At 50.5% G+C, this 21,515-nt stretch overlaps 1 protein-coding gene across 1 annotated transcript; it reads left to right on the top strand.

The window, feature by feature from the left end:
- Positions 1-4,171: 4,171 nt before the first annotated feature.
- Positions 4,172-20,769, top strand: CLU (clusterin). The gene is made up of 9 exons (XM_020877884.2): positions 4,172-4,287; positions 8,048-8,164; positions 9,408-9,556; positions 11,858-12,028; positions 13,877-14,285; positions 15,914-16,015; positions 19,160-19,389; positions 20,089-20,258; positions 20,515-20,769. The coding sequence occupies exons 2-9, from the start codon at positions 8,086-8,088 to the stop codon at positions 20,522-20,524; spliced, it is 1,320 nt and encodes a 439-aa protein (XP_020733543.2). The 5' UTR covers positions 4,172-4,287; positions 8,048-8,085; the 3' UTR covers positions 20,525-20,769.
- Positions 20,770-21,515: the final 746 nt, after the last annotated feature.

Below are 21,515 nucleotides of genomic sequence, written 5' to 3'. Positions count from 1 at the left end.
AGACATGAGAGCTTGGTAAAAACATCTGCAATACACAGAGGATTACATCATTTATTTAAAGAGCTCCTATACATTGTTAGAAAAAGGGGGTGCACTGTAAATCAATATACTTCAAAGTAAAAAAGGATGACTAACCCAACAGAGCAAACAAATAATATGAATAAGCAAGTCGTAGAAAATGAAACTTTATTTTAAAATAGCTAGCTGAAAACAATAAACACACAAAGAAAGTAAGAGAGCAAAATGTCAGTTTCAGCCACCAGTGGCAAACATTCAAAAGGACGACTGCATCCAGACTGATGGTCACATGGAAAGTGAGTTTTCTCAGAGACAGTGAGAGTTGCTGCTACCATCAGCCTGTATATATTAACATTAAGATGACACGTTCTCTTTTACCCTACAATCCCAATTTCAGAACCTCTTGTATCAATAAAGGATTAACAGTGAAGATTAAGTAATATTTGTCTACTTGTAGGTCCATGATAAGCAACTCAAGAGAGATTAGCATCAGATCTTTTCCCAAAGAGATCCTATTTGGGAAAATAAGGGAAACATAGTGGATGGAGCCAATGTTTCTGGACTTAGGGAAGGACTGAAAAAGCAGTAGGATGCCTCTGCATCAGCTCTAGGCCGATTTTATCACTTATGATTTTATTATCCATTATTTTTTGTATGACTGAATACATCCAAATTATAATTAGAGCCTGGAGGGTGAATCTTAATTATAGGCCATGGAGTATTTACTGCTTTCATCCATTTCTAGCTTGTTCCACTTCCATCAGTGGTAGTTAAGCTGCTGGCACAGAGCTGGACCATGATGGTGGTGGTGGTGTGGGTGCATAACAAAGATACCACTGAACAGGGGAGAAATGGTGGGTAAAGCAGAAAGGGATGCACAGCTAAACGTAAAGTTCCTTACTTTCTCCCTGCCCCCTCCCCAATGGTTCCCCCAAGCCAAGAAAAAAAGTCAAGCCCCAAACCCCAAAACCCGACCGCCTAAGTCTGTAATGGGAGAAAAATGACTCAACAGCAGCATCTGCCAAAAAAAGATCAATTCTATATGAATCAGCCAAGTGACTCAGCAGCTGAATAAAAGCGTATCTTGAATGTTTGTGCAAGGGAGCAGGTGGTCCTGCTCTGGCGTGTGGTCAGCCCTCACCTGTATTGGCAAGCCCAGGGCTCAAGAGAGGTGAGGTGCAGAAGGCCAAAGGGTTGGGGAAGAATTTGCAAACAGTGACAGAGCAGGCCGTGACAAGCCTGGGAAATGCTGGAGAAATGACTAGCAGGCTTCAAATAGCTGAAAGGCTACTGGCAGTGGGGAGATGGACTGGGTTTTCTCTGTGTGGCTCCAGATGACAGACCTGGGTCTGAGATTGTCCCTTGCAGGAGCCAGACTCTAACTTCAACAAGCTCCACAGACAACTAACTCTGTAGACAGGTTCCTAGATGATTTTGTGCCTGGAGGTAGTGAGTGCTCAGTTATTGGGGGCATCCAAACAGAAGCCAGGGTGACCGCCTGATGGGAATGTGGCAGTGGTGGTATCGGGGGCAGTTGAGAATCATGTAGTGGAATCTAAAAAAAAAAAAAGTATAAGGGGATTTCCCTGGAGGTCTGGTAGTTAAGACTTTGCCTTCCAAGGCAGGGGGTAGAGGTTCAATCCCTGGTTGGGGACCTAAGATCCCATATGACTTGTGGCCAAAACTCAAAACATGAAACAAAAGCAATATGATAACACATTCAATTAAAAAAGTCTTTAAAATAAATATAAAAAGAGTATAAATGAATGTATCTACAAAACAAACTGAAATACAGATGTAGAAAAAAAACTTATTGTTGCAAGAGGTAAGGGAAGGGGAGGGATCAAAACTGGGAGATTGGGATTGATGTACACACAGTACCATATACAAACTAGGTAACTAATAAGGACAGACTGTATAGCACAAGGAACTCTATTCACTAGTCTGTAATGACCTATATGGGTAAACAATGTAAAAGAGTGGATACATGAATATGTATAGCTGATTCACTTTGCTGTATGTACACCTGAAACTGACACATTGTAAATCAGCTATGTGCCAATAAAAGTTAGAATCAACTATGGGGTGAGGGCTGTACCAATTGGTCTCCATGATATATTTAGACTATTTAAAATCTAGTTTATACATTTATGGTGCACTTTTCCCCTTTAAGTTTCATCTTCTGAGCCTTGTGGGATTAGTGGCCAGCTGGAGTCATCAAGTAATTGCTCCCAGAGGACCACAGTTGAGGCTGTGAATCATGTTATTTTCTCCCAATCCCTTCTCCTCCCGTCCCCTGCTTCAGCTGACTAAGGCAGATCCCCTTGTCTTGTCCTCCAAAGTCTGATTTTTTTAAGAAATATAATTATTACAGATTTGTGTCTACTGTACCCGATGCTGGGGAGTCACAGAACGGAAAAGTTACAAGGAGCGAGCTCAAAGAGAATCCATCTGGCCTGGGAGCATTGATAAGATGCTAAAGAGGTGGCAGTTTCCATAGAAAATGTAGCTGTTACTGATAATTAGACTTTTTCAGGAAGATAAAGTGAAGCCTCAGGGGAGAAATACTGTTGCAAATTCTGGTTGGATTTTTTTTTTCCCCCTTCCTCCTGGGCTGATGATCTTCTCACACTTGGCATTGCTCCTGGTGAGGTTGAAGGGGACCTCAGAGATGATACATTCCAGATTCCTCATTGTCCAGAAGGAAGAATCTGAGAACTGAGGAGCTGGGAAGGGGTGTGGGGGATTAAAATCTTCGGGCTGGCCAAGGTCACCCAGATCCTCAGGATGGAGCTGAGAGCTCCGTCAGAATTCTATGCAACAACCACCCCCACCCTCCGCCCCCACATACACTTTCTCCCTGTTTTTCACTTGCCTAGAAGCTCCCCCTGTGCTCCTTCCTGAAAAGGGTGGGGTCCTAGTTGTCCCGACCTTGGGCAACCAGGGACTGGGTCTGAAGCTGTACGTTGAAAGCTGTGGGCAGGAAAACTTGGCCCTTTGCCATACGACTCTCCTCCGACTCTGTCATCTTGCCGGTTTTCAGCTGGCAAGTGAATCAAACTGTCCACACCTGCCCTGCACACCCATCTTCCCCAAGCCAGGGCGAGAACCACCCTGAAGTCCCTAGACCTTTCTCGTAGGGCTCAAACATCCTGGATCAGAGTGCCTAACTGTTTCTTCCCCAGGAAGTATTCATCGCTATGCCTGTGGGGCTTCTGGGTTGGTCCCCTCCCTGCCAGGGGATGGCAAAGGGCTCCCACCCCTCAGCCCCATCAAAGCCCCCTGCCACAGGGAGTCTGTCGGCAAGCTTCCTCCTGCTAGCAGAGGGAACTTGGGGCTGGTGGAGATCAGTGAGGGCCTTTGCAACTAGGATCAGCAGCATAACATGTGAGGCCCGGTGCACAAGGAAAACGCAGGGCCCCTTGTTCAAAAACGATTGAGAATTTCAAGACTTGGACGGTAGCTCATCAAATAGTTCACGGGGCAGCAGGGTCCCATGTTCATGAAGCCCACCCGGTTTGGCTGGGTCTCAAGTGGATGGGGACAACATTTAGTTAAGGTCCTGGAATCAGAGAGTCAGGGAGTCCTTATGATTTCCCAAACGGATGCTCTGTTCATTCCTAAGAAGCTGTTTCTGTTCCCTGCAGCCTAGCAGGTCTGCCACTGTAGTGGTTTGGGAAGCTGTCATTTCATACTTGCTGCGTTCCTTCTCTATCACAACATCTCTCACCATTACACCCCCGTTATTTCTGATGCTGTTAAATGCGGCCGGAGGAGTGGCGCCCGCGAAAAACTAACGCTCAATCGGGCAGCGGAATTGTGAGTTTTGATTTGGGAGTAGGCAGCAGCGGGGGGCGCGGAGCATCCCTCCACTTCTGCGGAGCTGGGCGCTCGCCGTGCGGGTTATTCAGGCTCTTCCCTCCTGGGGGCGCCGTGCCCCAGCTCTGAGCCCCAAGGGTGCGATCCCGCACCCCAGCGTCTGTCTACGCCGGAGCCTTTCGCGGTGCCGAAGCGCCCCCCTGCGCCCCCCGCCGAGTGCTGCACCGGACACCCGCCCCCAACTGCCCGCCCCCCGCATCTCCGCACCCCCTCCCGCGCCGGCTTCCAGAAAGCTCCCGGTGCTTTCTACGGCATTCTTTGGGCGTGAGTCATGCAGGTTTGCAGCCAGCCCCAAAGTGGGTGTAGACGCAGCGGAGGGCTATAAATACGGGCGCCTCACGGTGCTGTGCGCGCGGCGTGGCCAGGAGGAGCGCGGGGCAGCGGTGACCGGTGAGACGTCCCACCCTTCCAGTCCCCTGCGCAGAGCCCCGCCGCCGGCGTGATGAGCGGGGGTGGGGGGCGGGGGTGGCCGCCGCCGCCGCCAGGCTAGGAGAGGATGATCGCTCGTAGTTATAGGGCTGTCAGAGGGGGCGCTTTGGGTGGAGTCGGGAGATCAGGGAAGGCAGGTGACCCGAGCCCCATCGCCTGCGAGCCTGGCGGGGTCCGAAAATTGCTGGGGTCGGAGCACAGGCAAGGACTCGGGAGCCCTTTTGTTCATGAACTCCAATCACAGTTCTGTGGGGTAAACAGGATAGGTGTAGTGAACATCCTTTTGTAAAGATGGGGAAATTGACATTTGGAGGACTGCCGCAGACGCTGGAGGCCAGGCTAGTGAGTGGCAGAGCTGGCCCGCGCTGAGAGCCTTCCTGCAGTATTTTCCTTGGAAAGGCGCTGATATCTTCAGGGGGTGGCAGTCAGCTCGAGCGCGTGACTCATCTTGTTTGCTGCTGAATTCTCTAGTTCCCTGGCTAGTATGTTGATAAGTTTGATGTTTTGATTTAAGTATATGTTGTGTGCGTGCTTAGTCGCTCTGTCGTGTCCGACTCTGCTACCCCATGGACTGTAGCTGCCAGGCTCCTCTGTCCATAGAATTCTCCAGGCAAGAATACTGGAGTGGGTTGCCATTTCCTCCTTCAGGGGGTCTTCCCAACTCAGGGATGGAACCTGCATCTCTGGAGTCTCCTGCATTGGCAGGCAGATTCTTCACCACTGAGCCACCTGGAAAACTCTTTCTGCTTCCTAATGCCCCAGAGTACATCAGAGCAATGTCACACAACCTCCATCAGATTTCAGACATCTGATTCAAAACTGTCGTCGCATTTTATAGGTGAAAATCTGAAAGGATAAACAGAAAGAAAAATCTCCAAAGATAAACAGAAAATAGGTATCAGAATTGGGATTAGAACCCAAGTCTTGACCTTCCAGAATTTCTGGACTTACTGAAAGAAAAGAAGCTGATTATGACTATTTAAGACTGAGGTTAAGAATTTAAGAGTAAGTACAAATTCTATAAAAGGATGCTCTTGAGAGTGTTATAATAAGTCAGAAATTAAAGACCATTTAAATGCTCAGCCATGTGGGATGGCAAAATAAGGTATACCAGAAAAAGGACTATTACACAGCCATGAAAGTATGCTTTTCGCGTGTATTTGAAGATAGTGGATGTAAAGGACCCAATTGTATGCAAATACATAGAAAAGAGGAAAGATACCACGGTGCTAATGTTTACCTCTGGAGGGTGTGAATTATAGGTGAATTGTTTTGTTTTTCCTTTAGGTTGAGTTTACTTATTTGGGGAGGGAGTAGGAGAGGAACTTGGGCTTTGAACCGTGCAGCTTACTCTGCCTGACCGTGTCCTCCCCATGGCTTCTTCTGGGGAAAGGAGGGCCTTTGAGTGGCTTGTTTAATCAGAGCAGTTGGCAACCAGGTGCCCTGGTCCGAAGCTGGGAGGGGAGGGGAGTTAGTGCAAAGGGAGGGTAATTTGGCTGCACAGCCACTGTTCTCCTACTGTCCTTGGGCTAGTATCCGTATCACCTGCAAGGTTTTTAGCATAGCAGTCTCGGAATCAGAATCTGGTGTGATAACAAGACTCCTGGCTAATTCCCACGTACTTTTAAGGAGCCGATTGCTTCATTAAGGCAAAGTCCACAGCAGGGAAGGACCGCAGGTGGCCTTGTATGCCTGCTTCAGGTCCTCTGTCCCTGTCTCTACATGCCACCTCTTCCCACTTCCTTGAAATATATCGTGCCAGTGCCCACAACTGGTCCTACATCTATTTTTGAAGGAGTCAGAATTTCCTGTGATGACATAAGACCCTTGTGTTTACAGAACAAATTCAAATCTCTGAGGTCTGTATTAGGTCCGTTTTACAGATGGAAAAACTGAGGCTTAGATTTCAGTGACTTGGTGTCAAGGAAAGAACACTGGACTGGGGGATTGGGAGGGCTGGGTTCTCATCCTGGGGTTGCCACCTGCTTGTAGGCCTTGGGGAGCCCCATCATGTTTCTGGGTTCCGCCTCCCCTCTCAGGTGGAGGATTGAATGGGAGACAGGTCTCTGTCCCAGCTCTCCGCTTCACGGCTCCCATGGCGTCCAGGCCCTTGACGGGAGATCCTGTACTGACCTGTGGGTTTCTGGACTCCTCATCCAGTGCTCTTGCCTTTGACTTCCCTGCGTCTCTTCCTTTGGACCCAATGCCCTGTCTTCTGGTTCCAGCCTTTTTCAAAGGCTGGTGTGTGGATTTCTCAAAAGCCTTCACTTACGGGGGTGCTCTGCTGGAGGGGTGTCTCTCTCTGGTTTTGTCTCTCTGGCGTGACAAAGCCTCTGTCCCTGCTTGAGGCGTTTCAGGCCTCAGTGAGCAGCTGGGGCAGCCTGGCAGACCTGAAATAGCGCCCTGGCTCAGCCGCCCACCCACCATCTCTGGGGAGGTCAGTGACCCACTCTCCTCTCCCACGCTGCTCAGGGACCACAGGCCGGCTGCCTCACTAATTGCATCTCAGGAGAGACTTGCCTTATTCACGTTCTCCCAGGGTCTCAGCCTGCAGAGCTGAGAGCAGCTTTGGACTGTGCATCGTTCCAGGAAGGGGAGAGCCCCCTCTCATTCTTGTTAGGGAAAGCGGGTGAGTTCAGATGAGCAGTTGGGGGGAGGGATGCAGGGGGAGGGGTTTCTGTTTTGCAACAACTTCAGCTTTGGGGAAAGGATCCATTGTGTAAGACCAGCCGGTCCAGGGTTCAGGCAGCCAGCCGAGTGTGGTGGGAGGACCTTGGCAGACGCGCTGCGGTGGGTTTAGAGAGACCAGCTGAGTGAAAGGGACCTGGCAGAGCAGAGAGGCGCGCCTCCCAGCAGGACTTCTTCTGGGGAGGCTCCGTCCCCCCACCCCGGGCCCCCCTCCCCCATCAGTCCTTTGGCTTTGCCCCGCCCTCGCTACGCTCCCTGGAGACCACTGTCTTCGCCTTGCTCTACTCCCATCCACGCCTCCTGCCTCAAGTCTCACGCTAAGGATGACAAATGGATTTATTTTCCTGTGCCAACCCAGAGGTTCTGAGGCTGTCAGTGCCTCAGGCCCTCGAAACAGCCTCAGACCCTCCAAAAGCACTTTCAGGAGGATGGTGGGGACAGTGCTGTGATCGATTGGTGATGCCTGCTGTAGCAGGCCTGGTGATGTCGATGGCAGGGGGCTGGCTGCGCTCTGGGGCTGCAGTCCCCACTTTAGGGGGATGGGATAGGCCAGATGAGTGACCCAAGAGAGGTGTATTCAGAGTTGAGTTTGATGTGAGCAGGTATCGTCAGATAGATGCCCTCTGGATGCAGACAGTTCCTGTGCCTTTTTCGGGCACAGGCAGCTATGATGAGAAGAGAAGGAGGAGGGGGAGGAACAGGGGGAGGAAGGGGAGGATGGAGGAGCAGGAGGAGGGTAGCTTGGACCAGAGTCCAGTGGTTCTGACTCCAGATCCTCGTTTCTTCTGTATGAGGCTGCTTTCCTGGGGTTCTTCCCAGTACCCGCTGCCTCCCACTTTCTTTTGAAGGTGTCCACTGGCAAGACTGATCCTTTCTTGTCCAGTCCCTGGGATAGAAAGGCGGTGATGCGAGCTGAGGGCATAGCAGAGGGCCAGGCCTCAGCAGGGCTCCGGGAGAGCAGGCGGCAGGCTGGGCCGGAGACCAGCGGGCTGTCTAGCTGTTGCCATGACAGTCCCCTGTTCTCTACAAACAGAGGCGTGCTGGGATTCCAGAAGTGGAGAAGGAGGCAAGATGAAGACTCTCCTGCTGTTGGTGGGGCTGCTGCTCAGCTGGGAGAGTGGCCGGGCAATCTCGGACAAAGAGCTCCAGGGTAAGTGACCAGGCCCCCAGGGGTCAGGGACCATTTCCGCCCTGTGCATCGGATCTGGTTTGCTCTGCTCGAGCCCCTCTCTGAACCCTCTGTCGCCAGCCAGGCTCTTTCAGGTGGACCCCAAGCCCTTTCTGACTGCTGCATCTCCTTCAGCTGTTCCCTTCACAGTCCGCTTGGCCCAGTGCCCACATCTCCCCCATGAGGCTCCTTGCAGCCTGGACCACTGGGCCCTCTGTGGACTATCCCTTCGAGTTTCCATAAAGCTTACTACCTGTATCTGCCACCTTGCCACCCAGAAAACCAATGCTCTGGATTCAGGAAAGAGGAAATGTCATTTATTAGGAGGGCTTGTCATCCTTCAAAGCCCAGCTCTTCCTTCCCCACTTCTGCTAGGTCCTTCCTGACACCTGTCTTCCCTCTGCTTCACTCTCGTCCTGAGAGCTGACCAGCTCTCCAGCGTAGTAGTTAGAAACCCTAATGTTGAGATCAGAGGTGGATGGGAGTCTGTCTCTGCCCTCCCCAGCTGTTATAACCTTGGGTGAGAATCTTGACCTCACTGTGATTCTTCATCCTCATTTGTGCAGTGGGGTGAAGGCAGTGTTGAGAGTCTTAAATGCACGTGAAGTGTCCAGCGCGGTGCTTGGCCGAGGATAAGCACCAGAGAAGCATGGGCTGTTACTTTCAGTACTTCGGTGACATTATCTCATTGTATTTGTCACACGATGTGGTGTCTGATCACAGTCTCACCTCCATGTCCCTGTCACCTGATACCATTTGTTAGAACAAAGGTGAAATTCAGAAGTTTGCTTAAACTGCATTCCAGAAGAGATTGTATCCAATTGGATACTATTTTACATTTTGATGCTTAAACAATTACCCTTCCAGGATTTTTTTTCTCCTTGAAAATTTTCTTCTGCAGCTGGTGAGGCTGCTCCTCCAGTGCCCCAGGAGCACACTGGGTTATTCCTCCTCTGGGGTGTGTCTGCTCCAGTGTTTGCATTTCTGAGCAGCTGGGTGTAATTGACTTGGCCCTGGGTCTTCAGTGTACCCTGGAGATGGAACCTGGAATGGAACCTGGGTCAGGGTGAAGCTGGGACCCTGAAGGCTGCCTGCCAGGGGGACCCCAGCCTTGGCAGCCCCTAAACCCCCTGGCCTTTCTGACCCTTTAAACTGGTTCCAGGGTTGTATTCCCAGCACCATCCCTTCCTCTCACATCATCCACCTTCCTGCCCTTTTCCTGCAGAAATGTCCACCGAAGGGAGTAAGTACGTGAATAAAGAAATTAAAAATGCCCTCAAGGAGGTGAAACAGATAAAGACCCAAATAGAACAAACCAATGAAGAGCGCAAATTACTGCTCAGCTCCCTAGAGGAAGCCAAGAAGAAGAAAGAGGTAAGGAAGACCCTAGCTGCCCCCACCTTGATCCTCGGTGCTGGAGGGAGGGCATGGGGAAGCCCTGCCAGGTTGCCATGGTGACCCTCTGTCTTCCCTTCCCGGCTGTGTCAGCTGATACCCAGGGCTGTGGTTAACAAATAGGGAAGGTTTATTTGCTTTTGAAAGCTTCAAGGGGTGAGATTTTGGATCTGGTTTCGTTTCAAGCCTGGCCTAGGGCCTGCTGCCCAGATTCATTTCAATAGATTTTTCCAAACCCTGATGTGTGCAAGCTCCAAGGTCGGCTTTGGGTAGGGTCTGTCATTGTCACAGGTTAGGAGGTGGATGTCACTCTACCTTCAGGAAGCTTATCTAGTGTGAGTAATACCTTTGGGGTACAGCAGGCAATAGCCCACCTCTGAGTTCTGGACTACTTTGTAAAGAGACATCTAAGTCCACTGGTGAACACACAGAACTAAACTACTGTCTTTCAATAAACAGCTTATTTATGCTGTGCTAAGTTGCTTCATTTGTGTCCAACTCTTTGAGACCCCATGTACTGTAGCCCACCAGGCTCCTCTGTTCATGGGATTCTCCAGGCAAGAGTACTGGAGTGGGTTGCCATTTCCTCCTCCAGGGAAATCTTTCTGACCCAGGGATTGAACCCGCTTCTCTTAAATGTCTTCTGCATTGGCAGGCGGGTTCTTTACAACTAGTGCCGCCTGGGAAGCCCAGCTTATTTAAAAAATAAATAGTCTCCTTGAAGGTATCCTCAAATTCTACTCCTATTGCTACCCTAACTCTAATGATGGAGATGCTGAAATGGGGCCTATGGTCCCTAATGCATGGAGTGAAATCATTGTAAAGACTCAGAGATGTTCTGCAGTAAAGAAACATATGTGACTTCATTCAACCGAGGTGCTTTGCAAATCCAATTGACCAGGGAATCCATTTATTTTTTTCCTGATAACTTGTAGCACCATTTCATGGAAGCCACTTACAGAAATGTTGGCCTGGGTGCAGCTCTTTCTTTGGAACTTAATGCCCTTTCTTGGCGTGAGTAGAAATTCCCGCCATGCTATGAGAAGGCTCCTAGAGCCCACTGAGAGGTGGCAAGTCTTTTTCTTGAATATTTGTGCGACTCACTGGGATATGATAGTTGACAACCTATGATAAAGCACATCATCTTTGGACAAAGACTCCATGACTTCCCAGTTGAGGAACATGGGAACGGGAAAGAAAGGAATTGCCTGTGATCTGGCCTAGGATAAGGCACGGCGGCCTTCCCCATTTGGGAGCAAGAGGCAGTGGACGTGGACCGGGGCACAGGGGACACGGAGCAGGGGAGGATCTCCCATCGTTCCTCCTGGTCGGACACTCCTAGTGTAGCTTCATCTGGGGGTATGGATGGTCTACTTAATTCTTTGAAGACTGATACACTCATTTATCAAGATTTTAATATAGAAAGGCCAAAGAGAAAAAGTTTTTCCATAATCCTTTTACCTTAGGACAATTCCTTAGGTATCTAAGGATACCTGCGTTTGATCTATTTATTACTACTTTTTCTCCTCTATGGTTTTTGGACAATGGCTGTACTCAAACTCATGAATTTTTTAATGTGAGAAATGCTTATTATAATATTTAACACTTATTATAAACATCCTTGGTAGTGCTATCCTATCATTTGTAGGCACCACAATTTCCTTAACTGGTCCCCTAGTTTTGAGCATCTGAGTTGATGCCAGTATTTTTTTTTTTTTTGCCATTCATGAATATTGTAATAAGTATCTTAAGGCATATGAACTTCTCCTTTATTGCAGGAAATCCTTGGGATAGATTCTTGCAGATTTACTGGGTCAAATGCCATGGTCATGTTAGAGAGTTTTGGTAGTAGATGTGACTTTGATTTTGGAAGCTTACCTATTATTGTGGTATGTCAGGGGCCGTGGTTGCCATAGAAAAATAGATTCAGGGAAGCTGTGGAAGATGACATTGAAATTCCTGAGGTTGAGAGTAGAAAGTGGGGTATTTAGTGATAGGGGGGAAGTCTTGGGGGTAAAGACTGTAGGTGCAGCATCAGAGAAAGAAGTCCAGATGAGCTCTAGGGGCCAGAAAGGACTGAGGAGCAGGATGAAGAAGGGAGGATGTTTAAAACCAGGTGAGAAGGGACATCCAGGTGGCAAATGTGGGTACTTGCGAGCCAGAGCAGGGATGGAAGCAAGAACGCCAGGTTGGGCAGAGGTGGGAGGGCCCACCCATGTCCACCTCGGGCAGGGGAAGCCTGTGGTTTCTGTGGCTAAGCCGGCCTGTGTCATCCCCTAGGACGCCCTGAATGATACCAGGGATTCTGAAAACAAGCTGAAGGCGTCCCAGGGGGTGTGCAATGAGACCATGCTGGCCCTCTGGGAGGAATGCAAGCCCTGCCTGAAACAGACCTGCATGAAGTTCTACGCGCGTGTGTGCAGAAGCGGCTCGGGACTGGTTGGCCACCAGGTGACGAGGGCCCCGCTCCTGCGGCACAGCATGGCTTGGGGCGGGGGGTGCGGAGAACTGAATGTGCTCCTTCGATTCTGCACTGAGTTCCAAGTGTGGGGGGGTTTCCCCACCAAGGGTTCTCCCACACCAGCCAGGTGCCCTGCAGTTCAACTCAAGCTGGACCCCATCTACCCAGAGACAGCGTCAGACCCCACAAGTTCAGGGCTCAGTCCCACAAGACTGCCCCATCACGCCCACCCCTGACTTCAACAGCCAGTCAGAAGTCCAGGTGGTTACCTCTGCCTCTGACTGACTGGCTGTAGATTAGAGGGTTCCATGATTACTTCCTTTTGTTGCTGTTGATTCGCTAAGTCGTGTCCAACTCTTTGCAACCCCATGGACTGTAGCCTGACAGGCTCCTCTGTCCATGGGATTTCCCAGGGAAAAATATTGGAGTGAGTTGCCATTTCCTTCTCCCAGGGATCTGTTTGACCCAGGCATCGAACCCGAGTCTCCTACATTACAGGTGAATTGCCCCCTTAAGTTCAATGAATTTGCTCAAGAAGCTCACAGAACCTGGAAGAACATTTTACATACTAGATAATCAATTTGTTATAGAAGAATATAACTCAGGGGATTTCCCCAGGGGTCCAGTGGTTAAGTATCTGCCTTGCAGTGCAGGGAACATGAGTTCGAACCCTGGTTGGGGAACTAGGATCCCATTTTCCACGGGGTAAATTTCACGTAGGTGAAATTTTAAAAAAATTTTTAAAAAGCCACCAATGGGTGACCAGCCCATTGGTCACCCATTAAAAAAATAATAAAACTAAAAGGATATGAGTCAGGAATAGCAAGATGGAAGAGATGCCCAGAGCTAGGGGTGGGGGGTGGTGGGGGGCCTTCACGTCCTCTCCAAGTGCAGCAGTCTCTCGCATCTCCTTGGTGCACGTGTCTATCAACCCAGAAGCTTTACAAGCCCATCCTTCTGGATTTAATAGAGGCTGCATTACACCAGCATGATTGATTAAATCATTGGCCATTGGTCATTGATTCAATCTCCAGCCCCTCTCCCCTCTGTAGAAATCAGGGGCTGGGCCCGAAATCACTAGCCCTTTAATCATATAGTTCACTCCCCGACAGTCAGCCCCCATCCTTAGTTGCTTTCCAAAAGTCGCCTCCCTAACATAACAAAAGACACCTTAACTGCTCTTATCACAGGAAATTCCAAGACCTTTAGGACCTTCTTGTCAGGAACCAGACCATTAATATATATTTCTTATGATAAATCACTGTATCACAGCTTCATTTCATATGCCAGTTGCAATTGATTAGTTCTGGCTGCACTGGGGCCCAGAGTGTGTGATTGATTGGTAATGTCTGCTATGAGTTCAGTAATGTGGGAATGTGAAAAACACCTGTGCCTGGTATTTGCCATCTTAAAAGACTCTCATCCAGCTATTCTTAGCTGCATAAGTTAACAAATGGCTCCATGGTAGGGCAGAGCCCTGTGTCCTCTTTAGCAAAAGGCCTTGCTCAATTAGGAGTCATGAATTTTGCCCTTCCCCAGAGTCCTGTTGGTTGGCACTTGGCTGATTGGGGAGGCGGGGGTCAAAGAGGACAGAAGACGGGTCTCACTTGATGGGTCATGTGCCTTTCTTAGCCCCACAGGTCTTCTTACTCCTCCCCGCTCGGGTCAGTAGAATGGAAGGGGGGCTGTCCTGGACATTTCAGAGATGGGGAGCCATTCCCAGCCGGGCCTTCCGCCCCGTGTTGTGACTCTGAGATGTCCCAGGTGCAGCCGGGATGGGCCTGGCCCGTCTTGACAAGGGGGAGGCACCCCTGACTATCCCCCATCTCCTGTCACAGCTCGAGGAGTTCCTAAACCAGAGCTCCCCCTTCTACTTCTGGATCAACGGTGACCGCATTGACTCCCTGATGGAGAACGACCGGCAGCAGAGCCACGTGATGGACGTCATGGAGGACAGCTTCACCCGGGCGTCCAGCATCATGGACGAGCTCTTCCAGGACCGGTTCTTCCCCCGGAGGCCCCAGGACACTCACTACTACTCCCCCTTCAGCTCGTTCCCGAGGGGGTCGCTCTTCTTCAATCCCAAGTCCCGCTTCGCCCGGAACGTGATGCCTTTCCCCTTGTTGGAACCCATCAACTTCCATGATGTGTTTCAGCCCTTCTACGACATGATCTACCAGGCCCAGCAGGCCATGGACGCCCACCTGCGCAGGTCTCCCTACCAATTCCCCATGGAGGAATTCACAGGTGAGAAGGAGGGGGATGAAAGCTCAGTTCTTTGATATGCTTAACCCAGTCAAACAGGCTGTGATGCTGAAGAGATGTACGAATAGCTGAGGAGCCAAGGACGTGTGGAGGCAGGGAGCCTCAGATGCTCAGATCTGTGCCCAAGACTTGGCCTGTATCATCTCAATCCCCGAAAGAGCAACCTGGGGAGGGGGCTGCCATCCCTGTTTGACAGGGGGTGTAGGAACATGCCCAGAGGTTCACAGACATCCCTGTGGGCTCAGTGGTAAAGAATCCGCCTGCAATGCAGGAGCCGTGGGTTTGATCCCCGGTTTGGGAAGATCCCCTGGGCTGGTCAAATCTAGCCCTACAGGACTTGTAACTCTGGTCTTCTTTTGAGTTTTCCAGGCTCCTTCCAACAGCGGGTGGGTATGACACTCTTTTCCTCTAGGGTAGGGATCCCCAACCTCTGGGATTTAATGCCTGTTGATTTGAGATGGAGTTGGTGTAATAATAATAGACATAAAGTGCACAGTAAATTTAATGCTCTTGAATCATCCTGAAACCATTCCCTACCCACCACCTCCCTGGAAAAATTGTCTTCCACAAAACTGATCCCTCGAACCAAAAAGGTTGCGGACCACTGCTCTTGAGGGCTAGACCCCTTTGTCTTGGGAACTCAGGTGCTTTATGTGGCTGCCATGCATATATTGGCAATGAATTATATAATCAGCTCACTGTACAGTTAAGAAAGCTATTTTTGGCTATAACCTTAGGGTCTGGTAGAAAATGAGCCCAGAGTATCTTTTGAATGAATGAAACTAACATGGACATGAAAAGCCGAAATTTATAGAAGTGATTTCTTTCATTGAGCCAATAGACACTGGTTGGCCAACCCCGTCGCCTAAATGCTACAGTTGGACCAGCACTGGGTTTTGGCTTGTAATGGATTGGAAATACAGGAGGGGACTGACTTAAACAGGTTTCCCTGGTGGCTCAGTGTTGAAGAACTCACCTGCCAATGCAGGAGATGTGGGTTTGACCCCTAAGTTGGGAAGATTCCTTGGAAAAAGAAATGGCAACCCGTTCCAATATTCTTGCCTGGAGAAGCCCATGGACCGAGGACCCTGGCAGGCTATATGGGGTCGCAAAAGAGTCTGACACAACTTAGCAGCTAAACAACAGATTGACCTGAACAAGCATTTCCTGCATATCCATAAGGTGGAGGAGGGGGGTCGCCCTGGCTTATAAGGAGGTTCCAAGGTAAATCTTATTCCTGCCTTCAAGGAGCTTGCTGCCTGGCCAGGGGGAGAGAAATGAGCCAAGACAGAATGCAGAGCAGAACAGGTTATGATCCCAAAGAGAAGTACGCACAGCAAAGGGGGCCTGGAGGTGGGAGAGGGGTCAGCAGGTGGAGGTGGTGAGAAGGCGGCCATGCCCAGCTCAGGGGGGCCCGGGAACCATCTCCTGGTCCCACTGCAGGGGGTCTCACTGCTGGTCGGAGCCTGTCTGTCTGCAGGCAGACAGCCAGATGCCAACCTGCTCTGCCCGCAGAGTCATCTCAAAGGGCTTGACAGTGGTGTGGAAGGGCTCAGAGAGATGGGGGCAGCCTGTGTTGCACTGTGTGACGTGTCCGTGTGTGTTCCCAGCAAACAACGACCGCACGGTGTGTAAGGAGATCCGCCACAACTCCACGGGATGCCTGCGGATGAAGGACCAGTGCGAGAAGTGCCAGGAGATCCTGGAAGTGGGTGAGTCAGGGACCCCCTGGTCTCATGGGTCTTCAGGTCCCCAGCACCTCGCTGGGGTTGCCTTTAGGGGGTCAGGTGGGTGGGAGTTTAATGCCAGCTCTGCTACCTTCCAGCTGTGGCTCTTGGTGGGGGCGGGGGCTGTCCTTTGCTTGGCTCTGCTTGGATCCCCATCTGGGGTTGAGGGTTAAGATGCAGAGTTGTCCCTGAGGTCAGGAGACAGAATACTTATCACATCAGCTCACAGTTAACAGGCTGACTGTGGGAGGGGTGGCTGTACTTTCTAAAAAGCTGTCATCCTGTGACTTCCTCCAGTTAGTCTGTTCCCAGAGGCCAAACCTAGTATACATCTTCATTTTTGGCTGCAGATGATGAAAATTTAGACAGGATATTGTTGTTGTTCTGTTGTTTTGTCGCTAGGTTGTGCCTGACTCTTTGCAACCCATGGACTGTAGCCTGCCAGGCTCCTCGGTCCATGGGATTTCCAAGGCAAGAATACTGGAGTGGGTTGCTATTTCCTACTCCAAGGGATCTTCCCAACCCAGGGACTGAACCCAAGTCTCCTGTATGGACAGGCAGATTCTTTACCACTGAGCCGTCGAGGAAGCCCTTCGACAGTATGGACTCTATTAAACAAACTCTTGCCATGTGTTTGTTATTAAACACCCTTCTTCTAAACACTTTACCAGTTACTCTTCTCCCTAGAATAACTGGGGTGGCTGCTTTTCTTAGAGGAGGAGACTGAGTCAGAGAAGGTTTGGTGACCTGCCCAAGGTTACTGGACGCCCCTCCTGGGGGATGTTTGGGAGGTGTTCCCCACCAGTGCTTCTGTGTTCTCTGCCCTGAACATACGGTCTCTCCTTGGGGTACCTTCACGATCTGGCCACCTTCCCTGTGGTTGGTTGGTCTCTGAGTTAAAGGAAATAGCTCCCTTCTGTGGTTGCTCCCTGTTTTATCAAGGGGTCTGAATTCTTCCTACTTGGAGGCAAACAGGTATAAAAGCAGTGACATGCTCCCTGGCTCACAAAAGCCTGTTTTTGGAAGGAAGGGGTTAATTATTTCCCTGTACTGAGTGAATCGATCCTGGGGGGTGTTTGCATTGCTCTTACTTAATTCTTTTGGGTGCCTGGGCAGCCCTTCAGAGTCTGGTTAAATATTCCTCTCTCGGTGCTGTGATTTTGGAAGCCACTGAAAGTGCAGGTGCTTTATGAGGCTGACCTATGAAGGAGTGAGGTGAGTCCACAAACCCGCCTCTTGGGTTTAGCCCATGAAAGATCATAGTTAGAAAACCACAAATCACATAGTACGTCACGGTGAGAAAGTCACTTTAGGGCCAGAAGAAGAGACCTCCAGGTGGGCCCAAGCTCACTTTGGTGCCCCTGGTACTGATCTTAACCGTCACTGATCACAGCTTCCTGAAACACTGGTTTTCTTTTCTACATTGAGGAAGACTTATGGCCTCTTATCTAAGGTGCATGCAACCGTTGGAGCATGTGCGTGCTGCCTGAGACCTCCAGACTAGACTTTTGCAATCTCCATTCTCCTGGCATTTTGGACCAGATCATTCTTTTTTTTTTTTTTTAAATGATTGGCTTCATCATTTTTTAAATATTTACTTATTTTTATATGGCTGCACTGGGTCCTAGTTGTGGCATGCAACGTGGGATCCTAGTTCCCCAACCAGGGATCAAGCCGGTGAACCCTGCATTGCAAGGCGGATTCGCAAGCCCTGGACCACTGGGGAAGTCCCTGGGCCACATCATATTTGTGATGGGGGCTGCCCTGTGCATTGGAAGGTGTTTAGCAGCATCTCTGGCCTCTAGCCCCTGGATGCCAGTCACCTCCCACCGCACCCCCCCCAACCCTGCCAGTTGTGACAACCAGAAGTGTTTTCAGGCCTGGTCACACATCCCTGGGGCTGCACCGCCGCAGCTGAGAGCTACTGCCCTCGGCTGTGTCCCGGCTCCTAGTGACTGTCCTTGTTTTCAATGACTCCCTGGCACAGAGAGTTAGTCACTGTGTGTATTTCTCAACCCAGCTAATTGTTCATAATCCTATGTCTTGCCCCACCTTCCATTTTATTTTAATTTAATAGAAATGGTTACAACCAGCATGATGAAGCATGCAAAGAACTCCTCCTTTTCCCTGCCTTGCTTGAGTTTCATGTGCTCTTTTGGGGATATTTTTCAACACTTAAGGGAGAGGAAAAACAGAGAGTGTTTAAAGAGAGAGTGTTGTTTGTAGCTCTTGTCTACCTGACCATCTGCAGGAGGTGGGGGTGGGGACCAAAAGCAATGAACTCCCCTACTCTGATGAGGTTGGCAGCCAGCCATGGTGGGCAGGTGGGCAGACCCGGACCCGCAGCCCTCCGTTCCTGTGTGCTTGTGGTCTGAGGATCCTGGCTGGCTCTTCTGCTACCTAGGTTCTTGGGACCACAATTTCCAACTCTGTAGATACAGGCTAGCTTGGAGAACTTTCCAAAGCCACAGACTGAGGAGCAAGAGCTCAAGTTTAGGAGTTAAATTTCTGGGTTCACCATCCTGACCTCCCCAGTCATTCATCCTATGACTTTAGGCAAATGATTTAGCCCTCTGGTCCTCACTTTCATTGCTGGACATCAGAATGCAGCAGACTATTAGCCATCACTGCTCTCCAGAGCGCTCGGTAATGCCTGGGCATAGGCATCACGGTACCGGACAAATAGCAGCCACAGATAACGTCCACCAGATTTCTGGAGATGATTCCTGAGGGGACAGAGTAGTGAGAGGATCTCCTGGGCTGAGCACATGGAGCCCCGAGGCTGTGCTTCTTGAGGTGTGGGGCAATGCCCCTCCTTGCCCGTCTTCAGGGAGACAGGGTCTTACACCCCAAGAGAAATCAGTGATGTCACTAAGACAGTTTACTTCAGCTGACACCATCTCCAAGAGCAAGACTTTCTCAATGAGGATAGCCTGTGCTGATTCACACTCGGGGCCAGCTCTCTGCTTTGCCTTGGGCTGACCACGAACGCCTGATGGAAAGGTGGCATGCTGAGTAGCTCTGCCTCAAGTCCTGGCTGCATGACCTGGTTGCCACTTGTCTTCATCCCTGTTGAGCTCTCCCTTCACATTTCTGTCATCTCTCTGTGTTCTTTGCATCTCTGGGCAGACTGTTCGACCAGCGACCCGAGTCAGACACTGCTGCGCCAGCAGCTGAACACGTCCCTGCAGCTGGCGGAGAAGTTCAGCAGGCTCTACGACCAGCTGCTCCAGTCCTACCAGCAGAAGATGCTCAACACGTCGGCCCTGCTCAAGCAGCTGAACGAGCAGTTCACCTGGGTGTCCCAGCTGGCCAACCTCACGCAGGGCGACGACCAATACTATCTGCAGGTCTCCACGGTGAGTCCACGCTGGTCGCGCACGGCCGCTGCGCTCACGGTGCGGTCTGGAGGTCGTGTGGTCCTCCCCTGGGGGTGAAACGGGATCAAGATGTTCACGGGGGCATGTCTGCTTTTGATGGAACACTTGTCCTACTGCAGGAACAAACCCTCAGGCACAGCGCTGCATGAAGGCCCCATCTCCCAGTGAGTGCCACAATCCCATTTTATGGGTGAGGAAAGGGCAAGGTTCAACAGCTTACCCAACATCTCCCACCTGAGGGGCGATCACCCGTCCAGCTGCAGAGCGAGAGCTCTTTCTGGCGAGTTGCCCTGTCCCACGCAGGAGGCCTCATGAACTGGCCCATTGTCCTCCAGTGATAAGAAACTTCTCTCTAGTACCAGGAAGTGTTTCTTTTTCTCTCCCTGATGCCTTTTCTACCACCACCTGGCCAGTGGCTGCCCAAAGGAAGCAGGCGGCTCAAAACCATATTTTACTTGGTGGGGCTCCCCCGGACTGGCCCTTCGTGGAAGGCATTTACCCCCCACAGACTAGTGTGTCTGGGTTAGGGCATTTCTGTTCCCCGAGTTGTGTAGAACGTGGAGGTTAGTGAAAAGCAAAGGGGTCCATGCATCCGAATGAAGCCTGACTTCAGTTGCCAGCCGAGTCCGTGTTGACTGTCATCCCCGCCCCCTCGTAACCTTTCTTTTCTCCTTCCAGGTGAATTCCCACAACTCTGACCCCAGCGTCCCATCTGGCCTCACCAAGGTGGTCGTGAAACTCTTCAACTTCTTCCCCATCACGGTGATGGTCCCTCAGGAAGTCTCCAGTCCTCACTTCATGGAGAACGTGGCGGAGAAAGCGCTACAGCAGTACCGCCGGAAGAGCCTGTGAGTGTGCGCCCCCTGCCCCACCGTGGTCCGTCTGGGGCCAATAGCATCCTGGGGGTCCAGAAAAGTGGGGGCAGAGGACCCAGCCTGGGCATCACTGGAGCCACAGCCAGAGCCCAGGCAGGAAGTCAGGAAGCTGCTAGGAAGTGTTTTCTTTCTTTGGAGGGTATTCTTTCTGGGTTGGTGAGAATCAAAGTGTTGATTGCTTCTCAGTGAGTATCAGCTCTCACCTTTCTCTCCCCTCCTTCTTTTTCAGCGAGGAGTGAGGCCTGAACATTGCTTTTGCACGTATGGGGGCGTCTGCACCCATTGCCCCTGAGATGAGCTTCAGGCCCCTTTAGAGAGCTCTGCACGTCGCCGGATGACCAGGCCCTGGCTTCAAGGTCCTCCTGACCCCACCAGCCTCTCCTTCCTCTGAACTCCTCTGAAACGCACTAATGCCTGCGTTTGCCAATCACGGGAAGAACTTGCTCGCATGCCACTAACTCAATAAACCGCCTTGTAATCTGAATGCTCTGCTGTGTCCTCTTTTTTGTTTTTTGACTGCGCCCTGAGACGTGTGGGATCTTAGTTCACTGTAGTTTAGTTGCTCAGCCTCTATTGGTCTCTATTGCAGAGCCTGGTAGCCCTCCAGGTTCTTCTGTCCATGGACTTCTCCAGGCAAGAATCCTGGAGTGAGTTACCATTCTCTTCTCCAGGGGATCTGCCTGGCCCAGGGGTCAAACCCACATCTCCTGCATTGGCAGGCAGATTCTTTACTGCTGGGCCACCAGAGAAGCCCCTTTTAGTTCACTAATGAGTAAACCCACGCTCCCTGCAATGGAAGTGTGGAGTCTGGACAACTGGGTCACCAGGGAAGTCCTGGTGTATCCCTTTATGCTGGTTGTTTCATCTGTTTTAACCCCCGCATGTCTTCATTTGGATATGGAAAAAAAAAGAAAAAGAACAACCAGTGTCTAAGGTGGTATAGTCTCATATAATTGAGAATAAAAGGAGTGGGATGATGAAGTTGGCTCAGTTAAGGATTTCCTGCTTTTAGGAAGAGATGTGCCCAGCAGCCAACTGAAACACGTTTCTGAAAAATGAACCTTTTCCATTTTATTATAAAGCAGATCCATACTCTGATTGAGGTTAGGGTGATCTCCCGAAGGAATACATTGAAAATTAGGGTGCACATGGGGTAAAATAAGGCATACCAGTTATTTTAATACATAATTGATATTTTCCTTCTGGAAAATGTACTCCCCCCAAAAAGCA

Source organism: Odocoileus virginianus, chromosome 18, assembly GCF_023699985.2.
Source record: "Odocoileus virginianus isolate 20LAN1187 ecotype Illinois chromosome 18, Ovbor_1.2, whole genome shotgun sequence".
Classification (NCBI taxonomy): Eukaryota; Metazoa; Chordata; class Mammalia; order Artiodactyla; family Cervidae; genus Odocoileus; species Odocoileus virginianus.
The sequence above is the reverse complement of the archived record's forward strand: the minus strand, read 5'-3'. Positions and strand labels throughout refer to the sequence as shown.

Coding starts and splice junctions, on each gene's coding strand:
- CLU (XM_020877884.2), top strand. CDS start 8,086: ATGAAGACTCTCCTGCTGTTGGTGGGGCTGCTGCTCAGCTGGGAGAGT. Junction 12,029..13,876: donor CGGGACTGGTTGGCCACCAG/GTGACGAGGGCC, acceptor CTCCTGTCACAG/CTCGAGGAGTTCCTAAACCA. Junction 19,390..20,088: donor ACTATCTGCAGGTCTCCACG/GTGAGTCCACGC, acceptor TTCTCCTTCCAG/GTGAATTCCCACAACTCTGA.